We start from the raw sequence: 13,092 nt of genomic DNA, 5'->3' as shown, positions 1-13,092 counted from the left end.
ATGTTATGTAAGAAGCTCCCAGCAAAAGGTCACAAAGTTATGAATCCCCAGTGTTCTGGGGTGTGATTTCAATAAAAATAGGAAATTATAGAATTCTGTTGTGTTATTGAGCCTGAGGGTCTAGGTTGGTTTAGGTGCAGTTCAACCCAAGTTTGTCTCATCTCTTTCATTTTCCGATTTGCCAGTGACAGGATCTGAAAGAAGGACTTTGTATCATATTAACCTTGAACTATTGTCACGCAAAGTCATCTATACTCTTGAATACAGATATGATAAGTCATTGACTTTTGGAACGACTCTTCGGACCCCATTTGAGGATTCAGTTGAGTTTGAAATAAGTAAGTAAATAATGTAAGTGGTGTGGGAGTGGGCACAATGCCACAAAAGTATGGGCGTAAAGCCTTACATTTGTAAACAGTGTGCTGCCTTCGCAGTCCCATGCTACAGTAAGACTTGAATGATGCAATTGTGTCTTCTGTTTCTTATCAGAGCAATACTGTTGGAGACAGTGGTAGGAGTAAGCTACTCAGTGGGAGGATAAATACCATTGAGCTCTGATAAAAAAAACTCATGGCGTACATATTGGATTTGCATTCCATAGCTATAAAAAAAAACCTCATGCATTCAGAAAAGACTGTCGCTATAAACTATTATATACAGTAGTATCATGAATGCAGTCTAGTGTAAACTGCTAGAACGCCAGCCATTGGGTCCTCACAGTCAAGTGCTGCTCATTGATAAGGCTTTCCTTTGTGCTACTGATAGGAGGTAGGTCTGGCTCCACCCCACAGCCTGCATTTCCATAGGCTTGTTGGTGCTGAAAGGTCAAGTAGTGTCTTATGGAACGTGGAACACAGTGTGACCATGCTTGAATTTAATCTTTACCAGCAATCTAAAGTACACATGACCCTAAACTGATTAATTAAAAATATTACTTGTCAAATACTTTCCACTAGAGCTGTATAGTAATATTCAAAATAAGCACAAGAAACCAAATTGGGACCTCACTGAGCTTTTATTCATATTACTGTTAAAAACAAGTATAAAATTGGTCCTGTTCCAGAAACAAGGCACGCAATGTCAATGTCTTGGTCATCACGATCTCAGTGTTTTAGTATCAAGCATTCCCTATATAAAAACACATCCAAATTTTATAGGAGGTTAAAATTTCCGAGCAGCAAGACAACCATGCAAGAAAACTCAAGCGATGCAAACTGGATGCTTTCTAGTAGTAGGTCTCTCTCTCCACCCAACCTGAAAAAAAAAAAAAAAAAAAAACAGGATTTAGAGATCGGGATCACATGTGCACCACAGTTAGCGTGCCAACTATCAGTGTGAACCTAAGAAGGAAGACTACTAAAAAACAATCAGGCTTGTTTGACAATTTATCTAGATATGTGACAATACTCCAAAAGGTCCAAAAGATTACACTACACAGCCAAACAGAGTCTCTGCTGGATCACTGCATCACCAAAAACAGCCACTACATAGGCACTTCTAGAGCAGTATTAAGTACATCTAGTCTAAAAATCTCCTGGAAAACAGCTAGGTTTGGTTTCCCAGGTGGTATAGAAAAGCCAGCAACTTATGGTTTGAACGGACAAATCTGGCAGATAACAATGTCGACTTAGAGCAAAAAGCAATAAACAACAGGATTTCCCTCTTACCTCCCGGACTGCGTCGCAGGATCAGTTTTCGGATCTCATCGTAGATGAAGATGAGGAGGGAGTATGGGAAGGCACAGAACCACCAGTTGGGTCTGGAGGGAAAGAAAACAAATGTGAGTCAAAAATAACAGACCAGAGAAAAGATCATAACAGCAGAGAAGTCAAGATAGACCATCGTCTATAATTCAATACTTTTCCACCATTACTACAAACCAGATGTAATAATGTAATGCATGACTGAAAATTGCCTTCTTTTACTGTATTCCTTTATATTAGGTGGAAGGTATATAGTTTTAGAATAGACTTTACAGGGTTATCTACTTACTTGAGTGGGTACATTCTCAGGGCAACATCCATTCCAGGGCAATAAGACAGGAAGGCAGCCAGGGCTGTCTCCTCAAACAGACCAAAGATCAGGATCTTGTTCCTGAAGTTGACAAAAATTTGAAATTAGTGATTGTAAGGTTTGAAGGTGGTGGACCTTTAGGAACAGCTAACTCTTAGTATTGAGTGTTGGATAGACAAATTCCATCACTAACCTCATTCCCTGCTGGAAGACAGAGTTTCTTCTGGTCTTACAGATGATCAGATCGGCCCACTGTACAACCACGATACTGGCAAAGAAGGCTGTGTGGCAGGTAAACTCCACAATCTTTCTCTGCTCGTATGTCTGAGGCAAATAAGGAGGAAAACCGTAAATAAATCATCTAGTGGTGTTTAGAGTATCAGACCAGCATTGTGTGTTGCAAATATCACTCATCAATGTAAATCACAGAAAGGTTGGAGGTACTGACCCACTGCTGCCCATAGCTGTCCTCCAGGTCATTGAGAAATTTGTTGTCCCAGTTCACACGGATGCCCAACAGTGTGGAAGGTAGGAATCCGTTCTCAGCCAGGATCACAAAGTAGGTGAAGAACCCGGCTAGGGCCTGAATCATACCTAACATGGCAGAAGCAGGCACAATTACCTTCCTGCTTTGAAGTAGAAGACTTTTTCAAGGGGACAAGACTGGAATGGGGGGGGGGGACGACACCACCTAGCTAGCCACTGCCAAGCCTTTACAGGACCTTGATGGAGATGCAAAGTGTAAAGATGTCAGAGAAGGCATCTTACCAATTTGGCCGTAGGCTATGCTGATGAGTCTCTCATTCACCAGTTTGTCTGTTTTGGGGTTTCTGGGCTGTCTCTTCATGATGTCACTCTCAGCTGCTTCGTAGGCCAGGGAGATAGCAGGAACCTAGAAGGTCAGGAATCAAAAATAAAAAAATTCCATGCGGATGAAGTGTGATCAAGCTTCATGGTGCGTTTCTTGAAGCTCATGATGACATGCAAAAAATCTCACAACAAATGCTCACCATGTCAGTTCCCAGATCAATACAGAGGATGGTGACAGTTCCCAGGGGCAATGGAATGTTAGCGATAATAAAGAAAAGGAAGGGGGTAATCTCTGGAATGTTGCTGGTCAGGGTGTAAGCAATGGACTTCTTCAAGTTATCGAAGATCAGGCGACCTGGAAAGAAAAACAGCCAAGATAAATAACTGAATTATTATCTTAAACCTTTCATTTTATATTCCAAGACTTGAACTTTGAAAATAACACTATATCCTTACCTTCTTCTACCCCAGTCACAATGGAGGCAAAGTTGTCATCCAGAAGGATCATGTCAGCAGCCTGCTTGGAGACGTCTGATCCGGCAATTCCCATGGCAACGCCAATGTCAGCCTTCTTCAGGGCAGGAGAGTCGTTCACACCATCTCCTGTCACAGCTACAATCGCACCCTGTGGATCAGGAAGCAGAAAGGTTCAGGAAAATATTTAAAGGAAAAAGGTGAGAGAGACATTGCGTTTGACTGTGCCTCCAGCTAAACTTTCTAGCACTATTAAAACTTCATAAAAAGAAAAGAGAGGATAACTACCTGGCGCTGGCAGCCTTCAACTATGATCAGCTTTTGCTGAGGAGATGTTCTGGCAAACACAATCTCTGTGTGGTACTTCAGGATATCATCCAACTGTTCAGGAGACAGGTCCTTGAGGTCACCTCCATGGACCACACAAGCTTTGGCATCCCTGGAGAAGAACCAAGAAGAATCATATCACTCACTGATCCCTCAAAACATCGGCCCTCCCCAGAACATCACTCTACTGGAACAGACTTCTGTAGTCTAGGCCCAGAGGACAAACAGTGATGCAATCACTGATGAAATCACCTTAAAAAAAAAGGAGCCTAATCCTTAATCTTTTCCACAAACAAATATTTATTATCTTTTACACTCGTATTGTAGGAGAGGAACATATGCCTTACCTTGGGTTGACTTCGGTAACTGGAATGTTAAGACGTGCAGCAATGTCCTCAACAGTCTCATTGCCCTCAGAGATGATACCCACACCCTTAGCGATGGCCTTAGCAGTGATTGGATGATCACCAGTCACCATGATAACCTGAAGGATGAAGGGGGGGCAAGTTGATAGTGTAAGAATTCAATGATCAGAACTAACAACATTATATTTTTTTGTTCAGGGTGATCATACCTTAATTCCAGCACTCCTGCACTTGCCCACAGCATCAGGCACAGCAGCACGGGGAGGATCAATCATGGACATGAGGCCAATAAAGCACAGGTTCTCAGTGGGGAAGTTCACCTCTTCACTATCAAACTGGAAGCCCTCAGTAAATTGGTCATCAGGAAGAAGAAAATGGCAGAAACCTAAATGGATACAAAATGTATATTCGTTGAAGGAAGCATACCATTTTATAAAATCAAATGTTATTTGTATTCAAGCAATGTCATAGAGGGCTTTACATCTGCCCAAAGAATTGCCACTCAGCCATTTTATCATGTGGCATTTCCTAAAACCTGTGCTGCAACAGAGGGAATACCAGCACGCTAGCTCCAGACTCATGTAAACACGCCATGTGTTCAAGTCTTATCACATCTGACATGACCAATTACACTCCCTTACCCAGAACTCTCTCTCCCAGGCCACCCAATTCCATATAGGCATTCTGGAAGGCGTCTTTCATCTCATCGTCCAATGGCTGCTCTTTGCCCTGGATCAAGATGGTGGAGCAGCGGTCCAGGATCCTCTCAGGAGCTCCCTTCATCACGAGCAGGTGCTTGGACTCACCCTCAACAGTGTTTTTGTGAATAGAGAGCTGGAGAAGAACAAAGGCCATTTCTGAATACCAGGACCAGTAATAACAGACTTGTCCTTAATGATCTGTTGTTCTGTATACAAACTCTTGGTTGAATAAAGTTTGGTTTCCAGTCAACCATTTACCAAGTGTTGGTGCCTCAGTGGAGGTTAGTGTGGTATAGTCTTGTGGGTAGTGATAGAATGGGTGTAACCAACCTACCTGGTATTTGTTGGTGGAGTTGAATGGGATCTCAGATATTTTGGTGTACTTGTCTCTCATCTCCTGGACGGAGCCACAGCAGAGTTCGATACACTTCAGCAGGGCAGACTCAGAGGCGTCACCAGCCACATCTCTCTGGGAGGGGAAGACAAGGACCACACATTGAGAATCAGGAACCCTCTCAACCAGCATGCTCATTAGGAACATGTTGTGCAGAAGCTTCGGGCATCTGACTTGTGATGGCCTGCTTAAGAAGACGCTGATGTAAAATAACAATTATTCCACATGGCGCTACGAGGAGATCAAAAATAACCACACAAAATTAAGTAAACAATGGATGATTCACCCACACAAACTTTGACAAGAGGAAAATTATCCCAAGGGTAAAATTACATATCACAATTACAGCTCATCAGAGGCTTGGAATAAACAGGTGATTAGTGGAGTGGGGAAATGAGAGGTTATGTTCTGGGGGACTGTGCGAGTGTAGGAGGCCTGAGGCACCAAGGGGCCTCACAGATGAGTCACACACACACACACAAACAGCAATAAAAAAATATTAAAGAATAAATATTGCAAAAAGTATTTTATATCTGATTTCCATTTTCACAACGGACTTGGTGGCTTATTGTGAATTTGTACAAATGTATCAAGCTCTGGCAATGGCATCCCAGCACTCACCTTGAGGATAGGCAGGTTGGACTGCTCTGCCAGGAAGACAGCACGGTTGCAGAGGCCAGCGACTCTAGCCAGGGCAGCCCAGGTGGCAGAGCTCCTATCGAAGGAGGTCCCACTCTGGTTCTCAGTAGTGTCAGCTTCATGGATCTGGTTGTCAAACCACATGTGGGCCACAGTCATCCTGTTCTGGGTCAGGGTGCCAGTCTTGTCGGAGCAGATGGTGGAGGTGGAACCAAGGGTCTCCACAGCTTCAAGGTTCTTCACCAAGCAGTTCTTCTTGGCCATACGCTTGGCAGTCAGAGTCAAACACACCTATAACAGAAAGACGAGGTTTGTAAAAACTCTGAAGAAAACCTGCTATTTAATGAAGAAGGAAACTGTAGACAATTTCAGTACTTACAGTCACCGTTGCCAGGAGACCCTCTGGCACGTTGGCGACAATGATTCCAATGAGGAAGATGACAGCCTCCAGCCAGGAGTATCCAAGGATGAGGGAGAGGACGAAGAAGGACATACCAAGGAAGACGGCAACACCAGTGATGATGTGGATGAAGTGCTCAATCTCAATGGAAATAGGGGTACGTCCGACCTCGAGGCCAGAGGCAAGAGTGGCAATACGACCCATAACCGTGCGGTCACCGGTGTTGATGACAATTCCGCGGGCAGTTCCTGTTGGATGGAACAAACATCAGACCCCCTGCGTACAGACCCCCTTTAAGATTATGAGAGAGTTGAAAACAAGCGTACCTTCAACACAGTTGGTGGAGAAGAAAGCGATGTTCCTGGTCTCCAGGGGGTTGTCATTGGAGAAGTCAGGGGTTCGTGTTTGGGGCTCAGATTCACCAGTGAGGGAGGAGTTGTCCACCTGAGTGGGAAGAGACATAAGAATTAAAAACGGCAATGAATAACAATGGTGTGGGTGGCACATGACACATTTGGGTTAGGAGGATTTTGAAGTACCCACCTTGCAGCCACTGGCAGAGATGATGCGCAAATCAGCTGGGATCCTGTCTCCCCCCTTCACCTCCACCAGATCTCCAATCACCACCTGCTCAGCATTGATGTTCATCTTCTCACCGTCACGGACAACCAAGGCTTGCTATAACATTGGGGGAAATCCACGTTAGCATCTTTGCAAGTTAAATGTGGAAACCTGCCATCTCATTTTCAAAAGTGTGAAGCTGTACCTGAGGGACCAGGTTCTTGAAGGAATCCATGATCTTTGAGCTCTTAGCCTCTTGGTAGTAGGAGAAACAACCAGTGATGATGACGACAGCAGACAGCACAACACCCAGGTACAACTGTGAGGAGAAAGTGCATCGGATTACTACATGAATGACCACAACTCCCACTATGCTTTAATACTACTTGAAAATATAATATAAATCTTGTTCAGTAAATTCCTTCAAAGTTCTCTCCTTGCCTCTATAAGGCAGAATGAGGAAAGGAAAGAGGACTCAATCAATATCACTTTTTATTCCACCAGTCTTACATTGTCATTGGCTGGTTCATCTTCCATGGCTGCCTGGATACCGTAGGCCAGGAAACAGAGGATGGCACCAGTCCACAGCAGCATGGAGAACCCTCCAAACATCTGCTTGCAGAACTTGACCCATTCAGGGGTAGTGGGGGGTGGGGTCAGGGAGTTGGGGCCATCGCGGGCAAGGTTCTCTGCAGCCTTGGCACTTGTTAACCCCTGATGAGAAACAAGATGTTTGCATTACTCATCAGATGTAATAGCAGGAGTCAATATACTGCAAATGAAGGTTTTACAAACTGACCTCAAAAGCAAAAGTTCAAAGAGTTATTTTGAAGAAGAGAAAATATTGTTTCCTCCAAAGACCACTGCTGCTTTGTTTTAAAGTCCATATTGTAGGCTACTAGTACAGCTAGCTATGTTTTTTAAATGCTGGTAGTTTCTGTTGGTCTTTGTAATTTTGTCATAGTACCCCCTTGACTTAAGCGGTTATCACTTCTAGTCCAGAACTCTTTTTGGGCTGAATTAGAACACATTTTTGGGGTTCTTATCAGGTTCTTAGGCTGTCAAAATGTAAAGAACTGGTTCGAGATTAAGCACTGGCTCTGAACTAGCACCCAAAATGCGTTGGTGGAAAAGGGGTATAAGAGTTAACTCCAGGTGAGGAACCAGGAACGAGAAGTAGTTAGCTAGGACTCTGGAGACAGTTAAGGTGCTGGCGGTTGCCTGGCAACTTTGTACAAACTGTGAAAACAGGGCCATTTTCCTCCACTGGGAAAAGCTTGTGAAATCTGGGCTGAGAGGTACAGAGACTGTTGCTAGCTGCCTGGTGAATTATTCAACAGGCTGCTAAACCCTGCTCCAAAGTTTGGAGGCGGTAATCTACCATTCTCCTTGATCTCCTCCATATGATCAAGCGGCCGTTTGCAGGGATGTCAGTGGAGGATTATACCCCCTTCATCAAATCATCAGATGTTCTGCAATTTTGTATTCTTTATTACACAAAATATTGTTGTAGGAGAGATCCTGAGGCCTTTAAGACGCTGAATGTGCAGGTTGTATTCAATAACCCCCCATATTACATTTTGACACTTTAATCCAAATTGATGTACAGGGGAGTTTTGAACCTGAAACCTCCTGATCTGGAATCAAACCCATCCTATCAAAGGAGAAACTATCCTTGTTATCATTGTTTTTGATAGGTGTTCTCAAGAGAGCGGAGTACGTGTATTTATGTAAGTTGTCATCGTAGGAAACTCAATGAATGATGCGAGGCAAAAGTGAATGAGTGAGTTGAAGTGCATCATTCCTTGCTGTCGAATGTAGACAGTGACTAGGCTGTGGTGACTCACCCTGCTAAGGTCTGTGCCGTATTTGCGGTTGAGCTCATCCAGGTTTAGTTTATGATCGTCCTACGGGACAAAAGAAGGAAACATTCAGTGACAAGCATAATTTCTTCATAGTTTGGTACAAGTATGGACAATTGGAACAGAGTGAGAGATACAGAGAGAGAGAGAGGTAGGGAGAAAGAAAGAGCCACTCACCAGATCCACTTCCTTCTTCAGCTCATCCATGTCCTTTTCCTTCTTCTTGGCCTTGGCCTTCTTCTTGCTTCCCTGCTCAGATGTCGCAGCCAGTTCATACTGCTCACGTCCTTCCTGCAAACACACAGAGGAACATCCTTTAGAGAGACAACAAGACCAGAGTTTTACAACTTCTAGATCCAGTTTTTCCACCTTGGGTGTTCTAGATGTACTTGCATGGCCAGGGCTCTATGCTTACTTTCTTTCCATCTCATTGACACTTTTAAAGTACTGGTGATCTGATCACTGACAAACTCTGATGTGTTCATAATCCAAAGACCACAAACCACTATCACTGTAGCCACCTGAATCACTTTTCTTTGGTGTTTTTACAATTATACTATTTGAAAAGAATTTTATCCTTCATCCATTTTAAACCAGTTCTAATGTTGGGACAAGGACCTAGATGATAATGCCTCCGTTAGACAGCTGAAACGTGTATTATACAATTACCTAGACACTGGTGCTGCTACAAGATGGGTGAACCAATAAACATCAGTGAGTGGTTCATTATCATCTATTATTCAGGCACGCAAAGCTGTCAGGGCTGGGTGGTTTAGCTCTGAAAGCTTGTCTTGTAGCCCAAGGCTTGTAGCACTTACAACAACTAGGCACTCAGTGTGATCTCAAAATGTGTAATTCCTCAATAGGAGGGGGAAAAGACGTTAGCCTGGAACAACAATTCCAAGGGGCCCCTGAAGAGTCTGCTGTGGCACAGTCCCCTGTGGTCTTCACATTAGCTGACAAGCCCACTGAACAGTCTCGCTCGAAACCCTTGAGAAACACAGATCCATACTACTTCCTGGCAGGAGCAACAAAGCTCTTAGTGATCTGTGAACTCAACATGGGGAGACAGGATAACTAGTTTAAAGTTTTCAAACTAGATTGTGTTGTTTGTGACTGAAGGGGAAGCTACTCCTTGGCAAATAGGAAAGAAGTGTGGATGGCTGGTGTGGAATCTCACACAGAGCCTCCAAGCATACTAAACCATTTTCCTCTACTTGACTCAGTTGGGACATCAAATGGCCTTTTTCACTTCACTTTGCTTGGCTTGATCACAAGCAATGATGGAAATGGCTTGAAATTGTTAGGGTGGCTTGCTTACAACTGTACAGACATGTTATTCAGATCCTCCTGCCTAACCAGGTAGTTAGCTAACCACTGATCTGAGACTACTGTAGTAGCTTGGTCTAAAGCTACTACAGCACTCTGTGGCTAGCGTCTAGATGGCCTTTCTCTCACAGATTTGACAAATTATATACCACTACAAAATGTTCTAGAAGAGTGTACTAGTCAAACAGAAAGTGAAAACAATTGGGGGAAAAAAGTCAAAGAAGGGAGACGAAAGATTGAAGGCACAGCCTCCATTGAAAGAGTAGAGAACCAGTTTGAAAGAGGAACTTTGTTCAGAACAACAACAGGCAGCGACAGAGCAGATCTTCAGTGTGGGGGCCTCACTCCCTCTTCTCAAAGCTCAAAAAACAACAGCACCTCCAGCTCAATAAGGTCAGAAGGGACAGTTGAGCGGTTGCATATTTTACAGCTGGGGTTGAATTCCTGCAGACACCATTCTTGGATCCGTTCCTGTACGTGTGCCAAATACAAAAGCTGCTCACTCAAGCATAATGTCCGTCCCCCTGTCCCCCCCACTAGGGACTTTGCCCCGTTGCTACTGGCGACATAACCACACCCCTTGGATATCTGAATGCTGAATGGGTAGGATCACGTGTTCCTTCACTCCCCCTTTACTGCCTCCCTCCCGCCCCCCCCCCCACCACACAGTCAATCTGCTTCTTTCTTCTGAAAAAAGTTCATTAATTCACACAAAGTGTGTTTAAAACTCCACCCACGTCTTGCGGAAGTTCACAACCACAGTAGCACAACGGTCCTGTAGCGGACGGACCAGATTTTCAAACAGAGTGAGTTTCTATGTCGCTTTGCTTTGAAAAGTACAGCCTAGTTTGGCCGACAGTATGCTGGGGCTCTTGCAACATGGTATTTGTAGTTATGACAAAATAATTTTAAGGGGGAGTACACCTAATGTGTGTTATTGCGTCATTATCCTCCCTTACCATGGCTGGCTTGAAAAACATGCAGAACTGTCCTAATGTTTGGGCAATGAAAGAGAGAATGGTGGGGGTGAGATGTGTTTTCTGTCACAGAGATGGGGTGGTTGTGACCAAAGGGCCGCCTAATACATTGTGACTGTCAGGCAGAAAGAATGTTAAATCCTCAGGAGAGCAAAAGGCAGACACACACACACACACACACAGAGAGACAGAGAGAGAGAGACAGAGAGAGACAGAGAGAGAAGGAAAATGAGTAAAGAGGTAAAGAAATGATAGAAAGGCCTCTTACTTCCACCATGCCCCCCTGAAAAGTAGAAAGAGGCAGCTGGGGCCTCAAACTGATCCCTTGCAACAACAACGCCACCACCACTAGACCAAGCCCATGAGCAAAGGTTTTTATTTTTTTGGCATATTAGCTGACTGTGCAGGACTGTAATTTGGCCATAGGTTTTTTAGTTTTTAAAATAGGCTACTTGGTGGCCTCAACCATTTTCTACTGAATACTGTAGCCTAGAACCTCCCTGCGCAATCCAATCCGTTTTTGAATCAGACACCCCACCCCCTTGTGCTGGCCTTGGTGAATGGTTACAATGCGGCAACTGGTGCCCCTCATCCTTCCCTCCCTAATACTCCCCTTGGCGTATCTTTTCCATTTATTTGCTACCTCTGCCACCCTCCAACCTCTCCTTCCTTGTGCTTCTTCATTGCATTTCTGACTTCCTCATATTACCTGTGAAAGGCTATCCCTCCCCCTCTTGACTTAAAGAAGGCTCTACTGCTAGTTTGACCATCCTTTTTTCTCATGTCTAGGCATATGCGGGAAGATAATGGACCTAACCAGAGGAGAGGAGTGACAGAATGGCCAGGCAGGAGACTCCCTCACATTCATATCTTCCACTAGATCTTTCTGTCTTTCTCTCCTTCACTGGCTGTGATTGCATAATTAAGCTCTGTGCCTATTGTAGATAGGAGCACAGTAGGGAGTGGCTTGCCCTTTATATGATGATATTGCCCACTAGACCTCCCAAACCCACCCTGCAAGTCCCTACAGCTACACTAAATGACAATACAACAGGTCGTGCACCCAAATCAATGTATCACCATACCAGGTGACCACGAATTATTCTTCCCAGATGAATTACAATTGCCATTTAAATTAAAATGAGGGGATAACATGGAAATTACGTTCAGGTTTTAGGTTTAAATGTGGGATAAAACTACTAGCACCATGGACACGCAAAATGTCAGCCTCATATGGTCCCAAAACGGCGCACATTTAAAAAGGTCCTACTTTACCACAGAGACAAATCCTCGGGACCAACACAGTTGGTAATGAATGCCGAATTGTATTGATCTTTATAAGACTTTAATACACCATCAAGACAACGCACCGTCAACGTACATGCACTCAGTAATGTCCCTGTGTTTTGTTATGCACCCACCCAGTCAAACAATAAGGTTATTATATTCACGTGCAGCAACCCCAAACCAACAGCTCATGGATTACTATATGACACCAGAATGACACTACTCCGAAAATAAGTGCCTAAAAACAACAAAAAGCATTCTTATTTGTAGCAAGCATAAGCTAAATGTTGACGGTGGAGTCGTATCTGGCGGGTTTTCAGACGCAGTTCTGTACCTAGTCACAAGATTTCCCGTATCTCTGACGGTCCTCGCGAGTTCACACACTGGGCCAACTCTACACAACTAATATTGCTATTTGCTTCACTTAATCCCTATATTGTATCATTCAATCTTTTACAGATGTTCATAGTGCCGTCATTTTCCAAAATTAAGTCTACGGCGTTCCCATGGCAACTTGTGGAACATAGCATTTTATTGCTACTAAAACGAAAGTTTTGGCAAAGATTTGCTTTCGAGCCGCCTGAACAAAACTGCGGAAGTCTTCATCGCAGGCATTTGAGAATGCAGCGGCGCTAGCACATGTCAAACTTGGACAACAACTTTAAATTAAGTCGTTTCTAACGACCATTGTTGTTGTTATATAAAACTATTTTGCTATTAAACTGACACGAATGTTACAATTTAACCATAAGTGAATGCATATGATTTAAGAACAATAAAAAGTTAACTTACTCCTCGCCCCATGTTGGTTGCTTTCTGGAGGATTCAACTAGAAAAAATAAAATCCCAGTTTATCTAATTTTATTTGTATTTAACTTGAACTGCCTCCTGGATGTGCCCTCGTCCACACGTGTCACTCCACCCGGACACTCATCCAAGCTTTCTCTAGTTAC

At 43.7% G+C, this 13,092-nt stretch overlaps 1 protein-coding gene across 1 annotated transcript; it reads right to left on the bottom strand.

Annotated features, from left to right (window-relative positions):
* Positions 1-996: 996 nt before the first annotated feature.
* On the bottom strand, positions 997-13,091 carry LOC146260836 (sodium/potassium-transporting ATPase subunit alpha-1). Its single transcript, XM_084667789.1, has 22 exons — positions 12,932-13,091; positions 8,724-8,837; positions 8,532-8,591; positions 7,195-7,398; positions 6,890-7,003; positions 6,667-6,801; positions 6,450-6,567; positions 6,103-6,371; positions 5,706-6,014; positions 5,025-5,159; positions 4,631-4,823; positions 4,199-4,374; positions 3,972-4,108; positions 3,586-3,736; positions 3,280-3,448; positions 3,024-3,178; positions 2,782-2,905; positions 2,462-2,607; positions 2,207-2,337; positions 1,993-2,094; positions 1,668-1,759; positions 997-1,254 (listed from the first exon to the last, which is right to left on the bottom strand). Exons 1-22 carry the CDS (start codon positions 12,941-12,943, stop codon positions 1,226-1,228), a joined length of 3,075 nt encoding a protein of 1,024 aa, XP_084523915.1. The 5' UTR covers positions 12,944-13,091; the 3' UTR covers positions 997-1,225.
* Between the last annotated feature and the right edge of the window lies 1 nt (position 13,092).

This window comes from Hypomesus nipponensis, chromosome 12 (assembly GCF_054491055.1).
Source record: "Hypomesus nipponensis isolate SF chromosome 12, ASM5449105v1, whole genome shotgun sequence".
NCBI classification, from domain to species: Eukaryota; Metazoa; Chordata; class Actinopteri; order Osmeriformes; family Osmeridae; genus Hypomesus; species Hypomesus nipponensis.
The sequence above is the reverse complement of the archived record's forward strand: the minus strand, read 5'-3'. Positions and strand labels throughout refer to the sequence as shown.

Excerpts from the sequence above, each read along its gene's own strand:
- LOC146260836 (XM_084667789.1), bottom strand. Across the intron at positions 8,592-8,723 it reads TGAAGAAGGAAGTGGATCTG|GACGATCATAAACTAAACCT; the intron begins GTGAGTGGCTCT and ends TTTGTCCCGTAG. Across the intron at positions 2,906-3,023 it reads TTGATCTGGGAACTGACATG|GTTCCTGCTATCTCCCTGGC; the intron begins GTGAGCATTTGT and ends CTGACCTTCTAG.